The sequence below is a fragment of the Dicentrarchus labrax genome, unplaced genomic scaffold (assembly GCF_905237075.1).
Source record: "Dicentrarchus labrax unplaced genomic scaffold, dlabrax2021, whole genome shotgun sequence".
NCBI lineage: Eukaryota > Metazoa > Chordata > Actinopteri > Moronidae > Dicentrarchus > Dicentrarchus labrax.
The window spans coordinates 16,425,496-16,453,472 of NW_026136721.1; the positions used below are offsets into that span (position 1 = coordinate 16,425,496).

General features: G+C 39.5%; 1 protein-coding gene across 1 annotated transcript; it reads left to right on the forward strand.

The window, feature by feature from the left end:
• Positions 1–633: 633 nt before the first annotated feature.
• Positions 634–27,908, forward strand: smc3 (structural maintenance of chromosomes 3). The gene is made up of 29 exons (XM_051385347.1): positions 634–818; positions 1,498–1,573; positions 1,713–1,751; positions 1,856–1,923; positions 2,234–2,305; positions 3,354–3,433; positions 3,534–3,612; positions 4,023–4,140; positions 5,166–5,341; positions 5,580–5,660; positions 6,327–6,491; positions 8,144–8,265; positions 8,582–8,795; positions 8,941–9,044; positions 10,247–10,346; positions 11,986–12,146; positions 12,635–12,776; positions 12,956–13,106; positions 13,899–14,049; positions 15,957–16,110; positions 16,267–16,425; positions 17,639–17,746; positions 18,073–18,181; positions 19,682–19,929; positions 23,296–23,508; positions 24,111–24,302; positions 24,893–25,070; positions 25,372–25,478; positions 26,612–27,908. Exons 1-29 carry the CDS (start codon positions 804–806, stop codon positions 26,681–26,683), a joined length of 3,654 nt encoding a protein of 1,217 aa, XP_051241307.1. The 5' UTR covers positions 634–803; the 3' UTR covers positions 26,684–27,908.
• Positions 27,909–27,977: the final 69 nt, after the last annotated feature.

The window sequence follows — 27,977 nt, forward strand, 5'->3', positions numbered from 1 at the left end:
GTGACTGAGTTGGCCTTTATGAGATTATTTACATATGCAGCATTTCTTATAATTACAGACTTGATACTTCTAGATTATTTGTCAACAGTGTAAACTAGTGATACCTAAGGCAGTCTCGGGCCCATCAGCTATCGACTGCATTCATATGCAGATATTTGTCTGAAGATTATAAACAAACTATGAATGAAAACCAGCCACGGGTAAAACAATTCAGTCTTAATTCCCAATAGAAATAAAGTGGCGCAGTGCCTTCTAAAGATATAATAAAACATATCGTTGGTAATCGTCATTAGACAGCAGCCTTTGTCAGAAGACATGTTTGAGCTCGGCTTCTCCCTCACTTTAGTTTGTACTTACGCTATCGACTCTTTTCTGTCTTTGGCGCCTACAAGACAGCCGGACTGTATCAACTGTAAAAATAGGTATGTGAGAAAATAAAAGACGTGTCAAATTTGTTCTTTACGTACAAACACATAGTGTACAAAGATTAAACTCATTGCACTTAAGAGTACGGTATCTTTCCGTTCTCAAAGTCTGTCTAATTAATTTCATTACCACACATATCTCAGTATACGTTTATTGCTATAACCCTGTTTTCACATAATGGTATGGTCCACGCTATCCCGCCCCCGCCGCCATTTTCCATGTTATTTTCCTTTGCCAGAGTGTTTCACAAATTTTGAATGCATCAATTTCTAATATTTTGTTAAGTTTGGGTTCTTAAATTCCCGGCTTGTCCAGTTTTGTGGCGCTGGGGAGTTTATCTCCAATTTCAGCCAAGGAGACGCCCCGCTTCGACAGCCATGTACATCAAACAGGTAAGCTAACGACACCAGACTTGTGCATGTAGCCGAATACCGGTGGCCTATCGTCAATGAGACTATATTCACGATACTTTACTGAGTGATTGTGCTCGGAATACCGACGTATTGCTCACAGTCTGGTGTTAATGTGTCCGCAGAGCTGAGCAAATTCTAACCACCGCTATAATTTAAATAGCTAGCTCGCTAATGCTAGCCAAGGCTACCTGGATTAATCTTGAATTGGCCCGTCCTCCTTCTCAGAGTGCTAAGCTAACGCTACGAGGCTAACGTTAGATTAGCACACATGTCGCCTTTCTATTAATGCTGCACAAAAACCTCACTGCAGTCGACTTCACCAAATGTACGTTAAACAGGAGCTTTGATAGTATTGTGGTTGTCTAACGTTGGGTTTATCTTGGTAGTAAGCATGCTAACGCGTTTGCGTCCTGAATGAAAAGTGTTCAAATCCTCTAATAACTTGACGTTAGCCGACAGTCGAGGCCCTGTTTCGTCCCCGTTTATTATTACATACTACTGATGCTGCGCCGAGCACATTACAGCTTAAAATCTATGTGTGATGGCAGACGTAGTGATATTGGTGCATTGATGAATATTTCACCTAACCGTGTGTAGCTAGAGTCAATGTTTACCTACACTACAGGAGGATGTGTAATGTCTGTGGGTTGCTGTGCAGGTCATCATCCAGGGGTTCCGAAGTTACAGGGACCAAACTGTGGTAGACCCCTTCAGTCCAAAGCACAATGTCATTGGTGAGTATGTGCCCACCTCAACTTAATATGTGGACGTACTTTAAATCATATAATCTACATATGTTTCTAGTTCATAAACGGGTGTCATGTTGGTGGCTGTGAACATAATGTAACCATGTCCTCATTTTATGTGTTACAGTTGGAAGAAATGGGTCAGGAAAAAGTAACTTTTTCTATGGTATGTGAGCCTCAAAGAATTTTACCACACAGCAGTAAAACTTTTTCTCTTCAGTGTAGTTATTGTTTGTTGTCTGAAACTGTGGATCCTCTTTGTTTTCTTAGCCATCCAGTTTGTGCTCAGTGATGAGTTCAGTCACCTGCGACCCGAACAGCGTCTGGCCCTGCTCCATGTGAGTACATGTGTACATGTGAGGCAAATGTTAGATACAGTACAGATCCCGGCTACTGTTTTGGAAATTGCTCTCTGACACAGTGGTTATGTAGAAATGTCTTGTTAGGCATGCTAACGCTAACAAAAGCTTGTGTAACTTCATAATAACTAGTGGATTACAAAAGTCTTTATAGGATTAGTTGCATTTCTGTTAAAATACAAAGGTTGTGTTTATATGAGATTGAGTGACAATGGGAAACATTATTAATACATGTAAACATTTAATTGTTGTGTTATAATATGCATTTCCTCCTTTCCTGTCACTGTAGGAGGGAACTGGTCCTCGTGTCATTTCGGCTTTTGTGGAGATTATATTTGACAACTCTGACAACCGGCTGCCGGTAGGAATGGCAAACATTTCATATTGATCCTATTACTGTAACTGCAGACACACCGATTGATTCTTTCCAAATTTCAGAAAGCCTCTCAAATAATGCCTTGTCTTCTCCATTTGTATGTAATAAATACTTGGTTGTTTTGATTGTTGAAGCCATTATAGGCTAAAGATAGAAGTGTGTTGGTATATTGGCGTGCCATCTGGATTCGACAGTGTAAGCGTAAAGGAACAGTGTGTAGAGTTTAGTGGCATCTAGTGGCGTAGATTGCAATGAACTCGCCTCATCCTGCTCCATACGTGTAGGAGGAACTATGGTGGCCATGAAAAACGTGAAAAGTCCCATCTAGAGCCAGTGTTTAGTTTGTCTGTTCTGGGCTACTGTAGAAACATGGTGGTTCATAATGGTGGCCTCCATAGAAGCGGACCCACTCCCTCTGTAGATGAAAAAGCATAGTTCAGGTTATTATACACTAATGAAAACATATCTATGAATATTGTGTTCCATTTCTGCCAATAGATTCTCCTAAATGTTTCACACTGGTCATTAAAAATGTGCACATTGTTGGTCTGATGGTGGCACTTGTGTCAAATCAGCATAAAAAAGAATAACGCATAATTTCCAAATTAGCCACACAATTTATACAAAAAAAATCTTTTCAGATTGGCAGCTTTTAAAACTGGATTTATACCATACATCAATACAAGTAATGCATGTGACAAAGTACCAGATATGGCATCACCTTTTAAACAACTTTTTTCAACATCCATAGTCCATGCTATATTGGTACATTATCACTATGTTATGTTAATGTTGATCTGTCTCCCTAAATTGCTGACGACTGTTGTGACCACTGATTGTAGTCACACTGGCTCCAGTACACACAGTGCTTATTATTCTGATGATGAATGCCGGATGTTGGCACCACTCTAGTACTCCAAAGATTGTTTTTAACTGCTGTAAAAAAAAAAAGATAATACTGTGACATAACCGGCCAATTCTGCTGCTGTGTGTGATTCTCCACTTGACCAGTGATAAATGTCTCTCCCTCCAGATCGACAAAGAGGAAGTCTCCCTTCGCCGCGTCATTGGCGCAAAGAAGGACCAGTACTTCTTAGACAAGAAGATGGTGACGTAAGTATTGCTGTGGGTCAACTGTCTATGTAATCACAGGAAATAACAACTCTGTGTATCCATGTAATCACTTGTTTGATGGCGTATGTGATTGTTACAGTAAGAATGATGTCATGAACCTTCTGGAGAGTGCCGGCTTCTCCCGCAGTAACCCCTACTACATCGTCAAGCAGGGAAAGGTGAGAAAGGAGTGGGTGGCAACCTCACACTTGTTTACACATAATAGTTTATTTTTTAAGTGTTGTGTGATGCATCTCAGTTTTTAAGCATGACTGTAAAAAGAGTGCTAACTGTCCTTTGCTGGATGTCTTGGCCTGTCATGTTAAAATCCTTACATGTACAATATAATCAGATTTTAAGGATTTGTGGTAATTTGTAAAATCAGAATTTAACATCTGTGAGTCAAATTTTATTTGTACAGCCCAAAATTACAAATTATAATTTGCTTCAGGTGATTCGCAGTCTGTACAACAGCCAACACCCTCTGTTCATAGAACCTCACTTTAAAATGTATAATTGTTCAGGTGGGAACACAACATTTAACAGCCAGGGTATTCCATCTCACGCGTTATTTCAATGTTTTGTGCAGATCAACCAAATGGCCACAGCACCCGACTCCCAGCGTCTGAAGCTGCTGAGAGAGGTGGCAGGGACACGGGTGTATGATGAGCGCAAAGAGGAGAGTATTTCTCTCATGAAGGAGACAGGTAAAAGCTTCACAGACTGCCATAAATCATTATTGTTATTGTTGTGCTTTTGGTCATGTTTAAGGGATTCAGTCACAGATGATGTTGCTTCTAGTTAGGTTTGGATCAAACTGAAATGTTTCTGAAGGTTTCATGATTTTTATAAATATGTACTTAAAGGTAATGTATGTGAAAATCACTTGCCATAGGGTGTCACACTAGAGTACCAGCATGTCAGACCAAAACAATGGGACAAAACCGTCTTTGTTAGTCTTTCCACAGTCTGTCCACCAATGCTGGTTTGGTCAATATAAACCCTTCATTCATTTGAGTTAGATGTGAAAGAGAGATCCCAGAGGAGATAGATACCAAAAAACTGGCGTGTTTACTTGGGGTGTTGCTGCTGATTGCAAAAAAGATGATTACACTTTTTTGGAAAAATGTAAAGCCACCTACTGTCCAACAGTTGAGGGACAGGTTAAAAAGTATGTATTTGATGGAAAGTATAACAGCCAAACTTCAACTAAGCACTGATCTTTTCAACACTGAGTGGACACCAGTAATACTACAGCTACTGAAACTGAAAGACACCATTCAACTGAGGGGAGAAGTCAAATTATGTACTTTGTATGTGACGGGAGATATGTATACTGGTGGGTAGTGAAGTACAGTGATGGTTAAATGACAAAATATTTGTGATTTCTCCTGATCCTTTTTAACTTCTGGAGTGCCCCAACGGGCATATGAAGACGTGTATACTGATTGATTGTGATTACGTATGAATTAGAATAAGGCAAACATGTTCCAAAGATGGTGCTCTTGAGCTAATGGCTAATGAAATGCTTACAGTTGATAAATGTTTATATGTTCATTTTATATGATTGCATATGGAAAGGTTAAGCGCCAAAAAAGTTAGCTAGAATTCTTACTACGCAGCATTCATAATTAAATTATCACTAGTATAAAAAAAACCGCCTCTACCAGGAGATTAAGTGTGCATTTTGTAGCAGTTTTACATAAAAAAAAAACGTGTGTGTGTGTCTCAGAGGGGAAGCGAGAAAAGATCAATGAGCTGTTGAAATACATTGAGGAGCGTCTGCACACCCTGGAGGATGAGAAGGAAGAGCTGGCTCAGTACCAGAAGTGGGACAAGATGAGAAGAGCCCTGGAGTACACCATCTACAACCAGGAGCTGAACGAAACCCGAGCCAAACTGGATGAGGTAACAAACCCCAAAAAACCAACAACATGGCTGTATACCTGCCATCAAAATGCTGTTTACCTAGTCATAGCCAGCCCAAGATTAATATTCTATATAAAATGAGTGATTATTATTTGAATACTGATGAATGCGAGAATTGAACAGTCACTGTGGCATGTGTACCAATAATGTAGTTTACTGCTCCATTCTGTTCTGCTTCAATACCAAGACTTTTGTATTTTGTGTGGGTGTTTTCCAGCTGTCCTCAAAGAGAGAGACCTGTGGAGACAAATCCAGACAGCTGCGTGATGCTCAGCAAGATGCCCGAGACAAAGTAGAGGTAAAGAATTCCACCTTGTTGCCTAAGAAATACAGATATCTGGGAAATGGGTCAAAATAAATATTTTTATTATCAAAGCATTATCATATATTTAGAAAATTAATTTAAAATCATTCTGTAAAAAACTCAAATGTTGAGTTCAGCAGATTAAATCAAAAAGTTGGACATTCATTTATTTATTTTAATTTGACTATCTCTGACAGATTTTACTTTAATAAGAACTAGGGATTTCATCAGGATGTGATTGTAATGAGAGATGATAAATTATGTCACTGACCTTTGAATCCAGCCCTTCTCTGGGCTGCAAAAGTTGGGGCATTAGAAACACAGAAATATAATAAAGAAACTACTTTTATATAATATTAACTTTTCATCATATGTTATCAAGGACGTAGTTGTCTTATTGTAAGCAGGCTGTCTGCTTCTGTTAGTCCACATATTTACTTAGAGTGCATGAAAACGAATACAAATAAATGCAGAGATAATTCATTTAACATATAACATTTCAGAGGGCTAACGTTTCCAACTCTGCTGACAGTGTTTGACCTTGGTAAAGAAATAGCTAGTTGTTAAATCACTGAAGATGAAGCTGTGAGGTTGTTGTACTTCCACTACTGTGAATTAAATCTCATGGCCTGTTTCCTTATTTTGGCTCCCTTTCTGTAGGAGACGGAGCGCGTTGTGCGGGAGCTGAAGTCCAAGATCTCTGCCATGAAGGAGGAGAGAGAGCAGCTTTCGGCCGAGCGCCAGGAGCAGATCAAGCAGAGGACCAAGCTCGAGTTGAAGGCCAAGGACCTGCAGGACGAGCTGGCAGGCAACAGCGAACAGAGGGTACGGAAGCCTCCCATCTGCGTCACTCTGCACACGTGATGCTGCACCAGCAACACTCCCCCTCCCCTTTCCCCTACACCATCAGCGTATGTAGAGATGGTCGTCTTTTTTTCGTTTCACCTCATGCGCCCACCCCTGTTACAAGTTGGAAAGAGAGTCCTTGTCAAGAAATGCAACCTTTTGTGGCCCTCAAAGATCTGTTTATTTGATCTGTGGATTAAAAATATATCTATAAAATATTTTAAAGAGAAGTGGGATTACCAAAACCCAGGGTGATGTCTTAAAATTGTTTATTTACTTTGACCAATGATAAAAACAAGTATTCAGTTTTGCAGTATTATGAAACAAACGATGGCCAGAAAATCTTTACAGCTTTTGAAAACTAACCAGTAATTGCTTATTTTTTACAAAGCATAGATCCAAATAGCAGTGTTGTAGTTTCATTCCCCCGTTTAGAAGTATGGCCTAATGTATAGAGTTGGCGGTTTTAGTGTTGAATCTTTCAGTAGAACATTTGCTGGTCCAATTGTGGGATGAATTGAGAACCGAAACAGAGGAAGCACCAGTCTGTGTATCCAACTCTTTGCCATCAGCTCCACTATACATCATTTTTGGCATGAGGTTGTGTGTACAGACCTGGCACGGATCACTCTCCGTATGGCCTTGTGTTCAGTGTGTGTTTGTGTGCACGTGTGAGAATGAAGGACGATAATCATAAATAACGGCTTTATTGGCTCAGTCTGTGTGTGAACCGTGATGGGTCCCAGGCAGCATGCTGTTGGTTGGATTAAGCCTGGCTGCGGCTGGCACAGCATCAGCCAAAAGTTGTTGGAGCAAAATGAAAAGCAAGGGAAGCAGAATTGCGTCATTAGCTGCTGATGGTTCGGTTTTGAGAGGGCCTTGACATGAGGTGAGAAATGGAGGTTTTCATACCTGTGGGATGACAACCACACATAAAAATCTTTCAAAATCAGCAGGCACTTGGCAGGTCTGTAGTTTATGAATCTTGACGCATATGAGGCATGAATTTTTTAGAATTGGTTTATTCTACATTGGGACAATAATTTTTACTGTCACTTAGCCGTATTTGCTGCTTATTCCCTGAACCTTTTGGGTGTTCACGTGTCCAAAGTATGTTGTAGTTTTCCTGTAGTATCCCAGTTCAGTTGTTAAGAGTTGAAAGTGATGGGAATTTTGAGTTTGTTGTACATTACTGTGTTCACTGTGTGTGTACTTTCAGGCTATATCCTTAATAATAAATTACACTGAGATTGTGTGGGGTCTGTTCTCAACTGTTGGCTAAAAGGCAAGAGTACAAAATCTTTTTTAATAGTAATTAGGTTTCAGGCCCAATATGAATGTGGACCCTAAATTTTGATTTAGCATTATTTATTGCACACAAATTATGCAAACACTTAAACGTGTCCAGATGTTTCCATTTTACTGTTGTGGAGTAAGATAAGGTGATGAGCAAATGTAGTTATTAAATATGAGTATAAAATATGAAAATAAATGTAGGTACTTAAAATTATCTTTTGTAAATCATCCATCATCTCACAACATTCAGGGTTCCCTTCTTTTCTGCCCCTCCTCATATCTGAGTTCTACATTGTGAAAATTAGTTCTAAGTTTGCCTGCTCTTGCTCTTCCAGAAACGCCTGCTAAAGGAGCGCCAGAAGCTGCTGGAGAAAATTGAGGAGAAGCAAAAAGAGCTGCAAGAGACTGAACCCAAATTCAACATGGTGAAGGAAAAAGAGGAGCGGGGTATATCCAGGTAGGGATGACTCATTCTCCACTGCGGTCCCTCAAGCAGCTGGTAACCAGGTATAACTCAGATGAGTCAGTCATCACATTTTGAGAGCGAGAGATCAAGCAATGGATGCACAAGAGATACTTGCAGCTTCTCCTACGAAGTAGTTTGATGTAAATGATCAAAGCAAAAGGAACATGTGTAGAGAAAAGAGGAATTCTAAATGTATAACTGTGGCTGACAGGGTTGTTAACTGTGCACCTCTACATGGAGTTTGTTGGGAAATTATTAGAATTAATAAGACTCACTGATGTGGTTTTCTTTATGAACTTCCTTCTAGACTGGCTCAGGCTACACAGGAGAGGACAGACCTGTACGCCAAGCAGGGCCGTGGCAGCCAGTTCACCTCCAAGGAGGAGAGGGATAAGTGGATTAAGAAGGAGCTGAAGTCTCTGGACCAGGCCATCAACGACAAAAAGAGGCAGATTGCAGCCATCCACAAAGACCTGGAGGACACAGAGACCAACAAGGAGAAGAACCTTGAGCAGTACAATGTAAGACAACTCAATACTTACACTAATATGTATAATATGTTATACTACTGCTTCACTTCTCCATTTCTGTAAAGGCTTTCTGCAGTTTTAGTCTAACCTCTTGACAGGTGAGTGTATCTGACCCACTTTCAACTTGTCTTTTTAGAAACTTGATCAAGATCTAAATGAGGTCAAGACCCGCGTTGAGGAACTGGACAAAAAGTATTATGAAGTGAAGAACAGGAAAGATGAGCTGCAGAGTGAAAGAAAGTAAGAACCTAATCTTTCCTTCAATCTTTTCTTTGACCTCACATCTTGAACTTAATTTAATTTTAAGTTACACCTTGGCTTGTGCTCATGCTTTTTATTTAAATTTTTCGTTTATACAGAATCACTTGATTAATCTTTACACGTCACGCCTGCTTCTTCTTGCATTAAGATGAAAGGTTGAATTGTTTACCCTTTCTTTAAGCCAATATGCTGCTTCCGCTTGGCAACCTTTAGTTACATACCAGAGTATTGTCTGCTGTGAATGTCATCGGGCCGTCTCTGTCCACTTAAACAATGGGGTTTATTTATATAACAGAGGATGATGCCTCAGGCCTCGGCTGCCAGACACCTTTTTGCTTTTAAAATGTCCTCTTGGGTGGATGAGTTATGATGTGTGTTAGTAGTGAAAATCTAGTCAGGACAGCTGCTCCCCTGCCTCTTGAAACACGACAAACAGAGCATTACCATTCAGGCCTCTCCAAATATTAAATGAGATGACACACTCAAGGCAGAATATGTGTATGTTTTGTTTTTTAAGTTTATAAAAGAGGTTATGAAAAAAATTTAATTCCATTAAATTCAGTAACAAGCCCTTATTACTATCGCTAAATAAAACACATGCCATGAATGTTTTTGTATTTGTATAGATGTTAACTCCATCACGCACCCTCCTATTCACTGTGATCCATTGTTTAGGTGTAGTGGGTAAAAAGGCAGCATAATGATGGCTTTGATAGAAGAAACACAACATGCAGGCCCTGCAGCTGAAAGCTGTTAGTAGAGCATGATCTAAAAATATGAATAAATGACAAACATTACCTTAATGGAAACAAGAGGGAGATTGTTTTGGCAGTTTAATTGTTTTAATTATTTAGATTTGACAAAATAACAAGAATGAAGTGAATCTATGTTTCATTCAAGGATAATGACAAATAGACAAAAAAGAAAATGAAAATGAATCACATAATTAAGAAAATGTACTGACTAAATTTGTCAGACTAAATATTGCATGCATGCGTGAATCTGAAGCTATGGTTAAGGAAGATGTAAAAAAAATTGTATAGTGTCCTAGTTTTTTTTTTTTTCTTCTGTTTTTTTTTAAATCCCCAACTGACTTGTTTTTCTGTATCATGGCTGCAGTTTGGTTTCGGTCTTTCTGGTGACATAAGTGTAACAGTGTGTGATTGTCTGTGTCTGTCCAGCTACCTGTGGCGTGAGGAGAACGCAGAGCAGCAGGCCCTGGCTGCCAAACGAGAGGACCTGGAGAAAAAACAGCAGCTTCTTCGAGCGGCCACTGGCAAGGTCCGTGTCACTGTACATGACTGCGTAATTATTGACTTGCATAACGCATCTACAGGATACCTAATGCATTCGTCTGGACACAAGTGAAAGAGGGGTCTGTGTGTGGGTGTGGGGGCGTAGAAATGGAAATTCCTATTCGGAGGATTGAAATTCATGACAAATTTATGATGCGCACACACACTTACCTTACCTTTTCTCAGCTTGAGACTTGTAAGCCTGAGATAGACCTGCCAAGCTACAGATCTACTGAACCTTAACACATGCACTTAGTTGTTGAGCTGCACTGTGAGAGAGGAAATGGGCAAGTGAAGATAAATGAAACCCTGAGTGAAAAAGTAGCTCTCTTTCCAAATGAGCCCACCTGAATACTGCGAAGGACTCAGTTTGTGACTCAGCCAGTTGTCAGGATAGGTATATCAAATGGAATCATTCATCTGCCTCGCTGCTGGCACCTTATCATAGCTAGCTAAATTTGCATATGACTCACTCCTCTCTGACCCATCCAGTAACTGCCAGTCGTTTCTTCTGGGCACATACATCAATCAAATATCACTTCTGAATAATGTCTGTTGAGATGAAAGGAGGCTGTTTGTGGCTTCATGGACAAATATCCTGCATTTATTTTCTTTCATTGGCCCTGGCTGACTCATCCTGTCTCCAGCCTTTGATGGACTTATCTATCTTCGCTCGCATTTTATATTACAGTACAGTTCATAGTGTTGCACAGTATTGACAAAATACAATTTCTCTGGACCTCACAATATTAGCTACAGTATATTTGGAGAGGGGATAGGCATGAGTGCTCGATTTAGACGCAGGTATTCATTCAATGTATAGAGTACTCGCATTTGTCTATATAGCAAAAATGATACACAGCGGCAGATTACATTCAGCATTTTCAGTCTATAGAAAAGTAAAGATAAAAACGCGAGGCAGTTAAATCACAATACAAGTGTGTGAAAATTTAAATCGGTGCAATGAGTTTCACAGAAGGAAATATGCATTGTTTGCACAATTTATATCTTACCTCAGAAATAAAAGATTTTATAATTTGATAAAGAAATTATAAGAGAAAATATATTTTGTATATTTTTGTCTGAGATAATCTTCGGCATAGTTTGTCTTATATCTTCCAGTATTGTGAATTGCAGTAAATGGTGAATAGATTGTTACATCCCTTTCAGTCATGCATCACTCAGTCTAACATTACAAGCATAAGTGGTGTCTGGTGCCTGGCACAAGAGTGATGTTCGAAAGTATTTCAATAAAATGAAGGTGCATTGCACTGTTCATTTCGTTAAGTATGCTTTTTATATTAAACTAGACAGAGACAGATAACCGGCAATCTCTCATCACCCCATTTGCTAGAAGTATTAGCATGCACCATTGTGGTACCACCAGGGCTTAGTTAGCTCGTCACAATAATGGTGACTTGGAGATATGCTCCCGGTAAGCTAATGGTAACACCACCCACATTTTCACTTGGGTGTCCATTTCAGACCCTATTCTAAAGGTGATTTTCTTTTCTTTTTTTCTTTTTCTTTTTCAAGTACTCGAGTACTCTATAATGACCTAATGCGAGTACTCAAATTGAAATTGAAGTGAGACTCATTACTCCTCTTCTTTCTCTTTTGTCCAGGCTATTCTGAATGGCATTGACAGCATCAACAAAGTCCTTGAGCATTTCCGTCGGAAAGGAATCAACCAGCATGTCATCAATGGTTACCACGGCATCGTCATGAATAACTTTGAGTGTGAGCCTGCCTTTTACACTTGTGTGGAGGTGACTGCTGGTACTAGGTAAGAGCTGCTATTTTCATTGCTAACTCCTTTTGTGTCGTTTTCAATGAAACCACCAACGTTGTGATGAAAATTACATGTAGTCTGATACAACAGTGGTTCCACTTCCTGCATGCTAATACAAATGTGTTCTGTGGATATAAGGAACCTGCTCCTTATATCCACAGAACACATTTGTATTAGCATAGTGTTCTGTGGATATAAGGAGCAGGTTTCAGATAGTGCTTGAAATTTTTTTATAAAATTGTTTCTCCATTTGCACCATCAGTATTGTACCAATTCCATCTGTATCTTCATAAAAGGAGTCTAGTCATAGCAACAGATGTTGTATATATTATGTACATTTAATGTGTTTGCAGATATAGAGATGTTTATCTGTTGCAGCCTTAATTTATAGTTAAATGTGGCAAACCCATCCACTCATATGTCTCTTTTTTCCCCTTGCCTATCTTGTCCTCTCTCTGTCTACCTGCTCTCATGTTTTCCAGACTGTTCTACCACATTGTGGAAACTGACGAAGTCAGCACCAAAATACTAATGGAGTTCAATAAAATGAACCTGCCTGGAGAAGTCACATTTCTGCCCCTCAGCAAGCTGGACGTCAGGGACACAGCCTACCCAGAGACCAATGTAAGGAACTATAAATTGCATCTGGAGCTTTGTAGGTAGGACATTTAGACACTGACCGCAAATGGGTATAAGTAACTAATTAGTTAACATAAAAGAAACAAGTTTTTTTTTTTTTTGTTGAGGCTTGCATTTGAATTGAATGAATGAATGAATGAATGAATGTGTTTTTGCCCCTTAAGGATGCTATTCCCATGATTAGCAAGCTGCGCTACAGCTCCAACTTTGACAAGGCCTTCAAGCATGTGTTTGGAAAGACGCTGATTTGTCGCAGCATGGAAGTTTCCACCCAGCTGGCCAGAGCTTTTACTATGGACTGTATAACTCTGGAGGGTAAGCTGACCTGTGATACACAGTACAGTATATACCACTATCACAAGAGCAAAGGAGTGGAAGCTCTCACAAGAAAACAGATGTAAGGTTTCAGACCAAAAATGAGTCAGAAATCATTAATTAAAACAAAAACGTGTATGAAAAGTTTTCTGTTGGTGGGGGATTACTGATTTTGTAACTGTTAACTTTTGGCCCTCAACTACATTTTATATTGACTTCATCAGCACAATTTGTGCTATCTTACTCATGCATAATTTATTAGAAAAATTTTAACTGTGTAATAGAAAATTTGACTGTGTAAAACCTCTTTTCCAGTGGGGCCAAGTGCAAATGTAGGCTGTGGAACGAGTATGAGATTTGTACATTTTTGAACTATCTGCCCTGTCTGAATCATACTCCCAGTTAAACTGTCTGCCCCTCAGAAATTACTGCCAAACTTCTTAACATCTACTGACTGCTACGGATGTGCAATATGACTAAAATCTCATATCCCGATAATGATGTATATATCACATTTTCTTTACATTCAATGAATAAATAGTTTAAATAAATGCCCACATGGAAATCTTATTCAGTTTGATCATACGCAACAAATAAAAGGTCCTTACCGTTTGTTTACATGTTTATTTTAGCCAGTGTGTGTGCAGATATATCGTTATATACTGCACAGCCCTACTGACAGCTGACTGAACTTTGCATCCTGAAATCTTTGAGACTGTATGTCATTGTAATTCCAGAACTGTAAAAGCCCTTTATCGCTTATATGCAGTACATTGTGTTGTTTCCTCCTAGGTGACCAGGTGAGCCACCGTGGAGCTCTGACAGGAGGCTACTATGACACCAGAAAGTCTCGTCTGGAGCTGCAGAAAGACATGAGGAAGGCTGAGGAGGAGCTGGGCGAGCTGGAGGCCAAACTCAATGAGAACCTGCGCAGGAACATTGAACATATCCTTTCTATTAAAACATTAAATGGGTTTGTTCATCAAGATAATGATGCATCATTGATGCCCACAGGAAGATGTAGGTTCCATGTGCCCATATGGCTAGCTCGACTGCAGACATATTGCCTTTAATTGATATTGACTGCTGAAAAGCGACAGGAAAGGGGTACTCAAATAAAACAGCTGGTGTAATAAACTGTAGGCACTTGTGATATTGGCATTCTGATTGGCTTGGACAAATTGAGGAGGAAGCATCATTGTCACGCGCAGTCAATATTTTGTTACCAAGAAACACATATGTCTAAAGAAAGAACAACTTTTGCACCATTGTCTTCTGCTGATAAATGCCACCGAGCAGTGTATAGGGGCTTTCCTCTACCGGGGAACTCTACTGAAAGAAGTTAACACCGTCGAGTACAGCCCTCACTCAATTACAGTGTGATGTCACCCGACTGAGCCTAAATGTGGATTAAATCAATTTGGGTTATGTAGCTTCCTCAGCCAGCAGGAGGCTGACTCGGATGCAATAAGAGGCTTTAAGCAGGTCAAGAAAGATTAGTGTATGTTAGGTCATATCAGCCAGAGCCATGACTCACTGCTGGACAGCCCATAATGGCAGAACAGGCAGTTTTTGTGAAGCAACAGATTGTAGCACTGTGCCTAAGACAAATTTCCCCTCTAGAGTTTATTCTATCTTTCAGAAAGGGTTTGTGTTTGCGTGTGCAATATGTTAATGGATATGGTCACTTCCGCTCAGGTACGATTATCTGCATGTTTGCACACCTGTGTGATTGTCCATCGCTTCTCACCCACAGCCAGTACTGTGTATGCGCGTTAGTGCATGCACCTGGCGATTACGTGTGTGAGTAGGCAGAGGGAACAGATGACTGAGCTGATGACATGGCGCTCGTCCTTCACTCCTGCAGCAATGAGTCAGAGAACAGATCAATTATTTAAGGGCCTCTTGTTGTTCATTCTCCACCTATGCCCTGTCAATAAGCATGAGATCACGCTGATGCACCTCAGCCATCCGTCCTGTTTTAAGTTACCATCTTCATTTTGTCACCGGCACCCCATTATAGTGGAAGTATTGAGGTCGTGCAGTTGCTGCAGTTATGACTGCTCATAGCTGCTACAACTCTTGGTTATGTGAATTGCACCTGATTCATATTTTTTTCATATGCGTGAAAGTGGTCATCGCAGACATTACTGCCTTTTTTTCTTTTTTTAAACTCGTTAGTGGCCTGATGTCAGCTGTTCCCATTTAAGAAAATTACCAGATGGTCTTAAACCATCTATTTTCTCCATCTGCTCTGGACAACAGGATGGGCAGTCCTCTCTCTCTCTCTTTTTTTAAATCAGCAGATTGATTGACTTCAGTGTTTATTGAGTCCTGTTAAACCTCAAAGACCCAGAGGAGTGTTGTAGTCCTGGAAGATCAATAAGGCTGTCTGTTAAATTAGCTTAATGATGAGTTTGTGCAGCCTTCCTTAATCCCGCGCCTTGATATTAATGATGACACACTTCCCTTGGAGGCCCAATCACTCGAGTTGCACTAAAAAGCCTACAAGCTGTCCTGTGAACTTTATTTGCTAATGAGAACTACAAAAACAGTCTGTTTTATGTTCATTTGTGTAGAATGCTTTTTTTTTGTCCTACTCTATACTGAGGGGAAAGACTGTATGCAGTTTTAGCAGTGCGTATATTGCATAAGGTAAGTGCATGTACACTTGTATTAGTTAGCAGTACAACAATGATATATGGACAGGAGGAGACCCACCAAGTATAACAAGATAAAGTCTGACCAGTGAACTCAACTTGAAAATTCTTTGCTAAATGACCACTGAGAGAAAATTAAAGTGCTCATTTGTAATAAACATTGGCTTATACTTCCTTAATGACTGCCTCCACGCATCAACAATGAGATCGACCAGCTGATGAACCAGATGCAGCAGATTGAGACACAACAGAGGAAGTTTAAGGCCTCCAGAGACAGTATTCTCTCAGAGATGAAGATGCTGAAGGAGAAGAGGCAGCAGTCAGAGAAGACGTTCATGCCCAAGGTGATTTATATACAGATGCTGTCACAGTATCATAATTTAATGTAATATGAGACCTTACTAAACAAAAAATTCTTTATTGTTTTACATGATCTATGATGTGCATTTTCCCTGTCTTTCCTTTCCACTGATGTCCAACTCTTTCTCCTTCCTCTTCAGCAACGCAGCCTCCAAAGTCTGGAGGCCAGCCTCCATGCCATGGAGTCCACAAGGGAGTCACTGAAGGCCGAGCTGGGTACAGATCTGCTCTCTCAGCTCAGCCTAGAGGACCAGAGGCGTGTCGATGACCTCAACGATGAGATCCGTCAGCTCCAGCAGGTCAGCAGGATTGGATAGAGACACATGACCTCGTCTGTTTTTATACATGGGATCTGTGACAGTTTGTCACACCTTGAAATAACTGACCAGGGTTTTGGTGGCTGTTAATCTGGAGGAAGAGCGGGTTGTCCACTAATCAAAAGGTTGGCGGTTTGATCGCTACCACCTCCCTCTGCATGTCAAAGTGTGGTTGGGCAAGATACTGTGTTAAGATTTAAAACTGACAAAATTCATATGTGTGGTGAATGTTGTTTTTTATATTTATTTATTTATTCATTTATTTATATCAATTTCAGGTAGTCTTAGATTGTGGTAAACTTTGGTTTTGATTCAGCCACAATCTGGGGCATGAGTTTAAAGGATGGATCTGTCTGTTCTGTTTGTTCCTGCCGATTAAATCAGGAGTAGGACCATTAGGCTGAAAAGGTCGATGCATACACATCCCTCCATCTGCTTATATGTAGCTGTACGCTGGTTACCTACACATTGTTGTTTCTTTGTTTCCCATCCCTCTCTGCCTCCTGCTAGTGTATTCAAATGACCTGACTGAGGTGAGAGTAGCGGGCAGCAGCTGTGAGTGGGATGTTCCTGTGATCCAGTGTTGCCTCCTCTTTCTCTTTCACTGCCAGCTGCTGTCAGCTCTCACCTCAATGAACTCTCAGCCATTCCTGCAATCGTTGCACAACAACTCCGCCCCCGCAACATGGAGCCTTTCATGTATGGTTCTGCAGTGTTGGCGGTTGTCAAATTATATTACGTGCAACATAACACTTGGTTAGGAGTTATTGTTAATATGGCATTAGCCTGGATTTGAGTGAATGCACACACAGAGGTGTTTGTACCATTTTGGGCAAAGACTGTATAGATGCAGCAGATATGAATCAGAGACTGCGTATACACAATTTTAGCCACAGTTTTATTTAGTGCATAGTGAGAGGTGCATATTATTGTCACATTAGAGCAGTCTGGGCAAGATGCCAAAGGCAGATATTATTCAAAATGGGCTTTTTAGATATATTATTACTCATATTTCTAGCACTTTGGTGCCATCATTCTGTGTGGCAGATTTCTTCCATCTGATATGCAGAGCAGGAGAAAACTGTGTTAATAACTTAGATACTAGGTTGCTGGGAATGTACTAATGTTCTTTGTCTGCACTTGGCAAAGATCTGACAGAACTATATTGTGTGTTCATCCCTCTATCCACCCCCAGGACAACAGACAGTTGTTGAATGAGAGGATCAAGCTGGAGGGCATCATGACCAGAGTGGAAACGTATCTCAATGAGAACTTGCGGAAGCGTCTTGACCAAGTGGAGCAGGTATGCTGTCACTTTAAATGCTCTAGAAACATGTCATACATCTCACAGGGCAGCTCTTAATACAACAGCAGCTTCTGCTTTGTTCTTTTGTTGTTCTTAAAATGAATTTCCTCAGGAATTAAATAAATAAATTATAGACCATTACTTGCATAACCAGCAAGTTCAAGGTTTTGTTTGCAGCTGTTAGATAATTTAATTAATGTGAGGTGTTAGAGTTGTGTGCTATTGTAAATGGACGGTCTTGGATTCAGTGCTTTCATTCATACAAGTCAGAAGAGAGGTGTTTGAACTTGTATGACCCTCTTTTTGTTTTTTATGTGACACAGGAGCTAAATGAGCTGCGAGAGACTGAGGGAGGCACAGTGCTCACAGCCACAACATCTGAGCTGGACGGCATCAACAAACGTGTCAAAGACACTTTGGCTCGATCAGAAGGTACGCATTGTACTAAAGACACAACACGGGGATGGCAGTGGTAGACTGAAGTTTAGAGAAGCCAGATTGTAACCAGAAGGTGAACCATTAAAATCCACATTTCCATCGTTTAAAAAAAAAAAAAAACATAGAACCAAAACATACAAAACCTTAACAAAACATAGATCCCAGTTCTTCCAGCAGAGCTGATCTGAAGCCAGCATCAGTTTATTGTTGATGATGGTTCTTAGTCAAAATTGTGTGCGTCCTATTAAGTGTGAATACGTAATAGACATGAAGTTGAATTATTAAAAAAGACTGCTTAAACAGAGTTGTTTGTTTAAACTTTAGAGCACTAACTAAAATCCTGTCCCCTATTTTGAGTCCATGTGATCTTGTTTTAAAGGTCTGGTTATCATATCATTGGGCTGCGTAGCTTTTCCTCAGCCGAATCTTTATGGAAAAAGACTAAAATGCAACACAGTGGCTTGGAGCAAAGACAGACAACTGTACAACTGTCTTCATACTGTGAAAGATTAGTTAGATAACAGTATTTTTTAGTTGCTTTTCAGCTTTCACGGATCAGTCTGCATTAGCCTTCACTGCATAATGTACGAGAATCCTCTGTGACAAAGCTGGTACAAGGCCAGCAGCATAATTGTGATCATTCATCAAGATCATCACACACACACTCTCATGTTTACACTAATACTGTAAAAAAGACCAGAAAAAGAACATATCAATACGCATCAAAGGACTACTTCAAAATAGAGACAGATCTAATGGTTGTATAATCAGGGGAAGTCTTGTATGTAGGGTTGTATAATTCATTTTAGTACTCGTTACTACTTGAGGGCCATATCATTGGGTATCTTTTCAAGGAACTAACAAAACAAAGCTTATTGCTACTGTCTGGTATCAGTAATCTGTTCAGTCCAACATTTGCTCTCAGTTATGGAATCTAGATTGAGGAACTGTAGACTGTCTTCAGCAGGTTGGTACCACCAGCAGATGGTGAGAATTGCTGTGATGTGTTTGACTCACAGTTTGGATAATATGTCGTTCCAGAGTCGGCCTGGCTGCACAGTTGTATAAATGTTCTAGTGGTGCTGTGACTCAGAAGAGGTTGATTGAATGCAGTTGTCAGAAAGCACTTGTTCCTGAATAGAATTAATTTGCATGGGTTCATATGTAGTCCTTGCCACTAACTTATTAAAGACATATTCACAGCATGACCACTCATAAGAAGGCATTATATTCAATCCTTTTTTCTTTGCATCAATTTTCCATTTATGATTCAGTGAGCAATCTTTTCTTTTGTCTCTCTCTTTCAAAGTGAGAGTAATAGCCTCCACGTAAGTAAATTCTCGGTGATGGCGGTAACACCAAATGGAGTAATTGTGGCTGCTGAATAAAGATAAAACCTGTATGTTTATAGGGAGTGCTTGCTGCTTTTTTGCAAAGTTAAACCAATCACTTCTGCTGCACCATACTTACCACCTTCTCCACTGTCTTTCCCAGATCTGGATTCTCTGATTGACAAGACAGAGGGGGAGATTAAGGACCACATAAAGAGCATGGAGCGCTGGAAGAACATTGAGAAGGAGCAGAACGATGCAATCAACCACGATACCAAGGAGCTGGAGAAGATGACCAACAGGCAGGGCATGCTGCTCAAGAAGAAAGAGGAGTGCATGAAGAAGATCAGAGAGCTCGGCTCACTGCCTCAGGAGGCCTTTGAGAAGTACCAGACCCTCACACTCAAACAGGTACGTACACGCACGCACGCACGCACGCACGCACGCGCTCGCACACACACACACTGCTTAATGATAATACATCATCGTATTTTACTACAAGGCAACATCATCATCATCATCATCATCATCATCATCATCATCATCCAGAGGTGCAGTGTTGCAACGTTATTGTTTCATGTGGATTTATAAATTACAGTAGATATTGTCATTTAATTGACCTTCAAAGGGTAGGTTACTTTAGTCTACCCGTATAAACACTGCCACTGGATTTCCTTGCTGTTTTGCTGTTTGTTCCTCCTGTTTATCCTCTTCATTAAGAGGACCCTTTATAGAGCACATTCAGTGGAAGAGATAGAGGACAGAATCCACAGTCCTTCTGTGCATATGAGGCATAGAAGTCAGACAAATCAAGTTGATATCTTGTTAAGTTACAGTCTTTCCCCCTACCGCTGAAACTGATTTGTTAGGTCTAATAGGAACAAGAGGGATGATGCGAGCTGCCACTTGGGAATAAGAAAAAAAAATAAAAATAACATAAGTTGTTATGGCGAATGTGTTTGGGAACAGTTCCCCATTTACACATCCAGCTGTCCAGTTTTGTTTGTCCAATACAGCTGCCTGCTACTGCTGCTGAAAATTAGTTTGAAGAAAACTGGGAGACTCAAACAAAAGAGTAAATTTGCTTGTTAAAGATAAATCACAGGGTTGTTAAATTGCGATACAATATATGTGGTATTAAGGTGCAAAGAATTCAGTTTCTCTTTTACAAAGAAAAGGAAATATACATTGTTTTGTGCAGTCTATACCCTACCTCAGAAATAAAAAAAAGATTCTATCATTTAGAAAACATAAGAGAAAATATGTTTGGTAGTTTTCTCTCTGGGATATAAAAGAACCTTTTTCAGTCATAGTTTCGATCTAATTTTGTTAAAACAAATTGTGAGAAAATTGTATTATTAACCCAGTTTTGTGAGTTGTATCGAATCTTGAGTTGAATATTTTGTTGCATCCCTATTTGATAGCCATAAAACCAAAACAGTGAGCTGATGGATGTTCAAACCCTCCCTATAGTTAAAGGGGGAACTGCAGAGGGGCGATAATTCTCTGTAGGATTGTCACCGCAAGCTTGTACATTACACATAGTCACTGGAGCAATTGTTGATTATGAAAATAAATGAGTGCACTTTGAGCCTCTTAATTTGTTGGTGCTATGAAGGAAAATTATGTCAGAAGTTCAGAAAGCCTGGCTTCCACTTTCCACAAAGCTGTAGTGCCCTTAAGCCTCTTGTTACCACAGCAACATGAACTTAGATAAACTGCTTGACTTCATTGACACTAAAGACATAACAACAGCAGCACTATCACTAACTAAGTATGTGCACTAAGGGGGTCACGATTCTCCAAATCCTCGATATGATTTAATTTTCGATTTTAAAGTCACGATTCGATTCGATTTTCGACCTTTTTTTAATATTACTGTTATTGCATTACGTATATGTTATTTACTTTTTTTGGCCTTTTCCTATTCTGTTTCGGGGGGCTTTTATTTTGAAACCTCTTTATTTTGAAACCGTTCCAACCGCGAGGTTGTAAACAGAATAAACATTAAACAGAGACGTGAACATAGTGAAATGAAACAACATAGAATGATGATTTGATTGTTTCAGCACACTCCGAAAGAGACCCAAGGTTAGTGTTCATGGAATATGTACTTATCAATGTGCATTTTAAGCCTTAAAGTAATTTTGGACTGTAACTAGATCATCTTTTCACTTGCTAAGTTGAGTAGGCTAAGTTAGTGTTAATTGACGTGAATGAACGACAAAATACTTCCACTCTGGCGATTTCAGAATAGCAAGAGGGGCTTCAATTTCGGTCGGTTGATGTATCTTTTTAACTGGCTGCAGCCTAAAATTAGAGGAGTGTTGACGCCACAGTTCAGCACGTGTGTGTGTGTGTGTGTGTGTGTGTGTGTGTGTGTGTGTGTGTGTGTGTGTGTGTGTGTGTGTGTGTGTGGTGTGTGTGTGTGTGTGTGTGTGTGTGTGTGTGTGTGTGTGTGAGTTCCAAGTTCGAGATTGAGATGTAATTTCGATTGATTTCGATTTAAAATCAAAATCATGACACCCCTAATGTCCACTGAAGGTAAATTCTTCTGTGCATCCTATCTTACTGTACGCACATACACATACCTATATAGATCCAGGTCTCCTAAGGAATAAAGCCTAGAGCCATCTCATCCCACCCACTCACCAGTGACTCAGACACTAGTTAGTACTCTGTCTTTGATGTATTTTATTTTTTGTATGTTTTTTTTTACACACACACACACACACACAGTGTCTGAGCGGGTACTGTGCGTGTGCGTGCGCGTGTGTCATCTCCCCTCCTTGACAGGGCTAAAAATAGCCTCACACTTTCTCATAAACACTCCACATAGTTAATCTTTCTCTACGGGACACTGCTCGGGGGCAGGATGGTGCCATTGATTGCAGAAGTGGATGAGAGGGCCAAGTAATAATGGCACTTGCTCATATTCTCTCGGTCATTAGTGATTCAAATGGATGAATTTATAGCTTGAGAGTGCATGTCACTTTTGAGCCGGACTAAGTTGGTTCTTAATTAATCAGGTCATGTCATCTTCAGATATGAATAGAAACTGGCAAAGCACTCTTTGATACTTGTTCTAAAATGCATAATGGATCAGAATTTATGCCTTTGTTTAAGTAAAGAAGTGGTATCATTACACACTCTAATACTAGCAGGATACAGCTACAGCAAACTTTCTGTCCAGATTTTGATACACAGGGTTGTTGGCTGAATTTTGCTTGCTTATTTAGGTGGGGGAAAATCTCTGAAAATAATCAGATAATTTGTGTAAAATGTGCTGGCTGTGCAGTCATAACAAAAATGCAAAATTAATAGTGTCCCCCGAAGCCGCTCTCCCAAAACACATTTCCATGCACAATGAGGGCACAGGCGGAGTGTGTGCTGGTAGATAGAGAGCAATATATTAGAGGCCTTCGGCAGCTGCAAATACAGGATTTTTTTCCCAGAGCATTTGATTTATTGATTGTTCCATGTATGCGATTTACATTTACACAAAGACATTATATAGTTAATGACAATAATGATCTTAGTATTTATGGTATATTTTAAAACCCTTTTAACAGTAAAAAAAGTAACATATTATATAGAGCAACCTTTAAAAACATACAAAACAGTCTTACTGATATGGCTAAGAATGGAATAAATAAATATCATTACTATTCCCAAAAGCCACATTAGAGACGAGGCAAGTATTTTTAGAGATCGACTGCCTGCCTGAGTTCTTTGAGCCAGTGATGATTTAATCTCTCCTTTTATCCTCTCCAACAGTTGTTCCGAAAACTGGAGCAGTGCAACACGGAGCTGAAGAAATACAGCCATGTCAACAAGAAAGCTCTGGACCAGTTTGTCAACTTCTCTGAGCAGAAGGAAAAGCTGATCAAGCGTCAGGATGAGTTGGACCGTGGCTACAAATCCATCATGGAGCTTATGAACGTCCTGGAGCTGCGCAAGTATGAGGCCATCCAGCTCACCTTTAAACAGGTACGTAGCACATTAGATCCTCTTCAGAGTGTCCAGATGGGTGCATGCATACAAGCCACAGCAGTTTGTTTCTGATTGGTGACCTACAGTTAAATTGGGCATTATCGGACCAGTGTAAAAGAGACTACGCGGCCATCAGTTTTGTCAGACAGCAGCAATGATGCAACAGTACAGTCAAACAGTTATACAGGCATCACTAACAGGGATTTTTAGACATCTGCATTTGCACTAAGCCTCACAGTAAATAGTATAACAGGTAAACTTTACTGGTGGCAACTACTGCTTTGTGTTGTATAGGCCATCAGCCTTTCTTTAAATCCATAACATGAAAAAAGAAAACATGTAATTGTTTGATTCTTGACTGTTAGAGCTGTTCAAACATTACTGGCATGGAAATACAATTGTAGAGTTTTTTAATGCTTGCTGCAAATATGCAACATTTTATTAGTGTTCAATATTTTTTTTTTGGAGACTCTGATCCATTATTTTAATTTACATTCTCTATGATTTTAGAAATCAATAATAATTTGCTTCAGCCTCACATTAAATGCACATTTTCTAATCTAATATTTCCTCTTCTTGCCATGTTTTCTGCCCCTCAGGTGTCAAAGAACTTCAGTGAGGTTTTCCAGAAGCTGGTGCCAGGTGGCAAAGCTACGTTGGTGATGAAGAAAGGTGATGCTGAAGGCAGCCAATCTCAGGATGAGGGTGAGGGTGGTGCAGACAGTGAGAGAGGCTCCGGTTCCCAGAGCAGCGTTCCTTCAGTGGACCAGTTCACTGGAGTCGGCATCAGGGTAAGGGTCTTTTTTTTTTTTTTTTTTTTTAATTCAGTTTTATCTCTTTTGACTGAGAACTTTCCTTTTTTCAATAATTGATTAATGTAATTTCAAACACAAATTATGTGTTGTTTTTATTATTATTATTATTATTAGAATCAGTCAAATCTTAAAGTCTTTATAAACTCGTTATTTTTGTATTTTCTCTAACTGTATGGCAGACGAATGTAACTATGAGCAGTACGTGAGCAAAAGCTCTAATTTCTAGAATTATTAACATTATATAATCAACATATTCACTTACTGAGTGGAAGCTGGTCCTTCTCTCACCAAGTAGTGAAAACAGTTATGTTGTGTCACAATGTGTACCACCTAGTGTATGAGGTTTTGTCTGGAAACGTGTAAACGTGTATTTCTCGAGTTACATATCCTTGGATACCTGATACCTCTAAATTCATCTGTATCATTATCAAAGCTGTTATACCGGCACAGACACATTTGATAATCTGCTTTCCCAAAATAGAGAATCTAATGATAGTTAACAGTTAAGTGAAAATAACACATTTCTGCCTCGGTTCTAATAACACAGCCTCCTCTGTCCTGTGTAGGTGTCGTTCACAGGGAAGCAGGGTGAGATGAGAGAGATGCAGCAGCTGTCTGGAGGTCAGAAATCTCTGGTGGCTCTGGCCCTGATATTTGCCATCCAAAAGTGTGACCCCGCTCCTTTCTACCTGTTTGATGAAATCGACCAGGCCCTCGACGCACAGCACAGGAAGGCTGTCTCAGGTAACGATTTAGTATAAATATACAGTATGTAGAGAGGAAATTAAGTGAATCTCATACACAAATTTAATTTCACTGAATAGCAAGAAAATTTGTTTTATACAGTCTGTACTGCAGTCCTACAGTAATTACCAGTTAGTGGTGGAGTTGTACAAGATACATATTGATATATACATATCATACATATGATTATAACAGAAAATCATGGTTTGCATTCTTTGTGAGAAAATAATGACTCACCTTTCATTTAGCCTTAACAAACACAAGAAAGTCACCATCTTTGTATTGTGTGTGTAAATTTCAGATATGATCGTGGAGCTGGCAGGCCACGCCCAGTTCATCACCACCACCTTCAGGCCTGAGCTCCTTGAGTCCGCCGACAAGTTCTACGGTGTCAAATTCAGAAACAAGGTGAGTCTCCCGCTAAAGCGCACGATTTGTCCATTCAAGTTGGAGTTGAAGGTTTTGTCACAGACAGGCGCTGGGGGTGCCGTGATATTTCTCCAAAATCGTAAGCACTTGTTTTCATTTTGCAGATTCAGGGTGTCAAATTGTGAAGGGAATGTCCTTAAACAAAACATTAAATAGATGTCTATTAGCTCTCTGACTTCTGTGAATTTGGGCATGCAAAGAGCAAAAGATAACTTTGTTATGAGGTACTCCACAAGGACGTCCTGATGCCATACAGCATATTATTTTTAGGGTGTCAGTTGAGTTTTTGTCTGAATCCTTTGTTTACTCCCGGTTTAAAGTAAGAGGTTGTCGTTATTTTATCCTTTTATTATATAAACAATTTTCCCGAAGAGAATAAAAGCAACAATGAAGTTAATTTGCTAACAGTATTTTCTGTGTACTTTAGTCTAAAAACCATCAAAAACCATATTGTTGTGTTAGCAAACATAATTCAAGGATTCAAGGTAATATAATTGTCCTTAACAACGCAGGGCTGCATAATGAAATTCAGATTTTAGTTCCCTTTATTCTACTCGTTAAACAAACATAAAAATATGTACCAAGTCCCTAAGCATGAAAAATGTAAAATGCGAATGGGAACCAGCCTTAAAAAGACCACGTTCAATCTCTGCATCTGCATCTGCATCATCATCATCATCATCATCATTGTCCTTCCTGAGTCTTGTTTTCAATAGACAAATGTGAATTTAAAAAAAACACGATATATAACAGAAACCAATTTTCCCATCCCTTTCATCAAGTTGTCCACAGTTCTGTTGTCATTAATTTGTTGCATCTTCACAGGAAGGTCATTATTTCCTGTAAATTAAGGTAGGCAGTGAACAGACCAATACCCACAATTCATCCAGGCTAACTAGTGGCTGGTTTTAATTTTCCTTGTTGCTATTACTGACTTTGCTTTCAGTCCATTTTTCTTTCTGAGCTGTCTTAGTGAAAAGAAAGTATTTCCTCTTGAGTTTTTCAGGTTTCATAACATAAATCATTACTGATTAGTCAGAGCGGCTGAAATGGAGGAATTGATTGGTCATTAACTGTGTGTGTGTTTTTTTTTTTTTTTTTTTTTTTTTCAGGTGAGTCACATCGATGTGATCACAGCGGAGCAGGCCAAAGACTTTGTGGAGGATGACACCACCCATGGTTAATAGTCTTCGGCTCTTCATCATCATCCTCTCCCCCTCCTCCTCCGCCTCTACAGTGCACTGCGTAGCTCGAATCCTTCCACAACAGGGCCCAAAGACAGAAATATCTCAATCCACCAGCCTTTTTTTAGCCCTCCTGTTAAAGATAAACAATGCAGCATGTCTAAGCTTCGCAGACCATTAGAATTTAGAAATTGAATATGTTGTTTTTAAAACACTCCAAAAACCCAGCTCTAAATTACAGATATTTACTGTTTACCTTTGACATTATTTCAGGCTGATAAAACGATCTGCGAGCAGGGGACATTTGTTTCTGTTACATATTCCTGCTTTGCTGTGCCTCTCTGTATCAACCGCACTGGATCTGACAACCAACAGAAGTGTAGTTCTTTTACACTGATATATAAATGCTCATTGCTTTGTCTGAAGAGGTCCTGAAGAGGACACTTGTTACCTTTCGCGTTACAGTGTGGAATTTTTCTAACGAACAGTAGTTTTATGCAGAGCTGTGGTAATTTGAAATTGGAAAGTGCCAGAGACACTCAAAACAAACCTTCAGGACCTTTTTGGTAAGCATTTTGTGTACAGTTGAGACAGTTTTGATATGACTTGGATGAAGATTGTGGAACTGAAACCTTAAAGCTCAGTGGAGATGGGAGGGACCTAGACTGATCTGGATTTTTGTTTTTGAAACCCTTGAAAAAGAGTTTTTGTTCATTCTTGTTTCTGTAATGTGTATACTCTTTGTACTCATAATACAATGTTAAACTTGTATCTGTCATAACCAGCCACAGGGCTCAAAATGTTTAAAGGTTGTGGTTCCTTTTTATGGTTGTTACTGTATTGCGTAATTTCCTGTTTTTAGATCATTTAAATATATGAGAGGTTTAATTCCAAAACAAGAAGATATCCATTTAGGAAATCAGCACAGCTCTCTGAATTTGATCGGTCGATACTTCCAAAGCATAAGTGATTCAGCGGTGGATAACCATATCTATTTTGTTCTGAAGTGTCTCATAACTCTAGTAGGAAGCAAAGTTGTGCTTTTCTGGAATGACAAGTTGTAATTAATATTTTGTTTATTTCCTTACCGGATGCTTTCTTTTGGAATTAAACTCCTCATATGTTTATCTTAATTTCAAATCTGATTTTTAAATGTTTTTGTTCTTTTTTATGTAATTAGAAAACTTACAAAAATAAAATAAAAGATTAAAAAATTGTATGAAAATGTCTCATCTCACCTAATTAGACCACTAGGTGGTGCTGTGCCCCTGACAGCTGACATCCTGGCATTGTC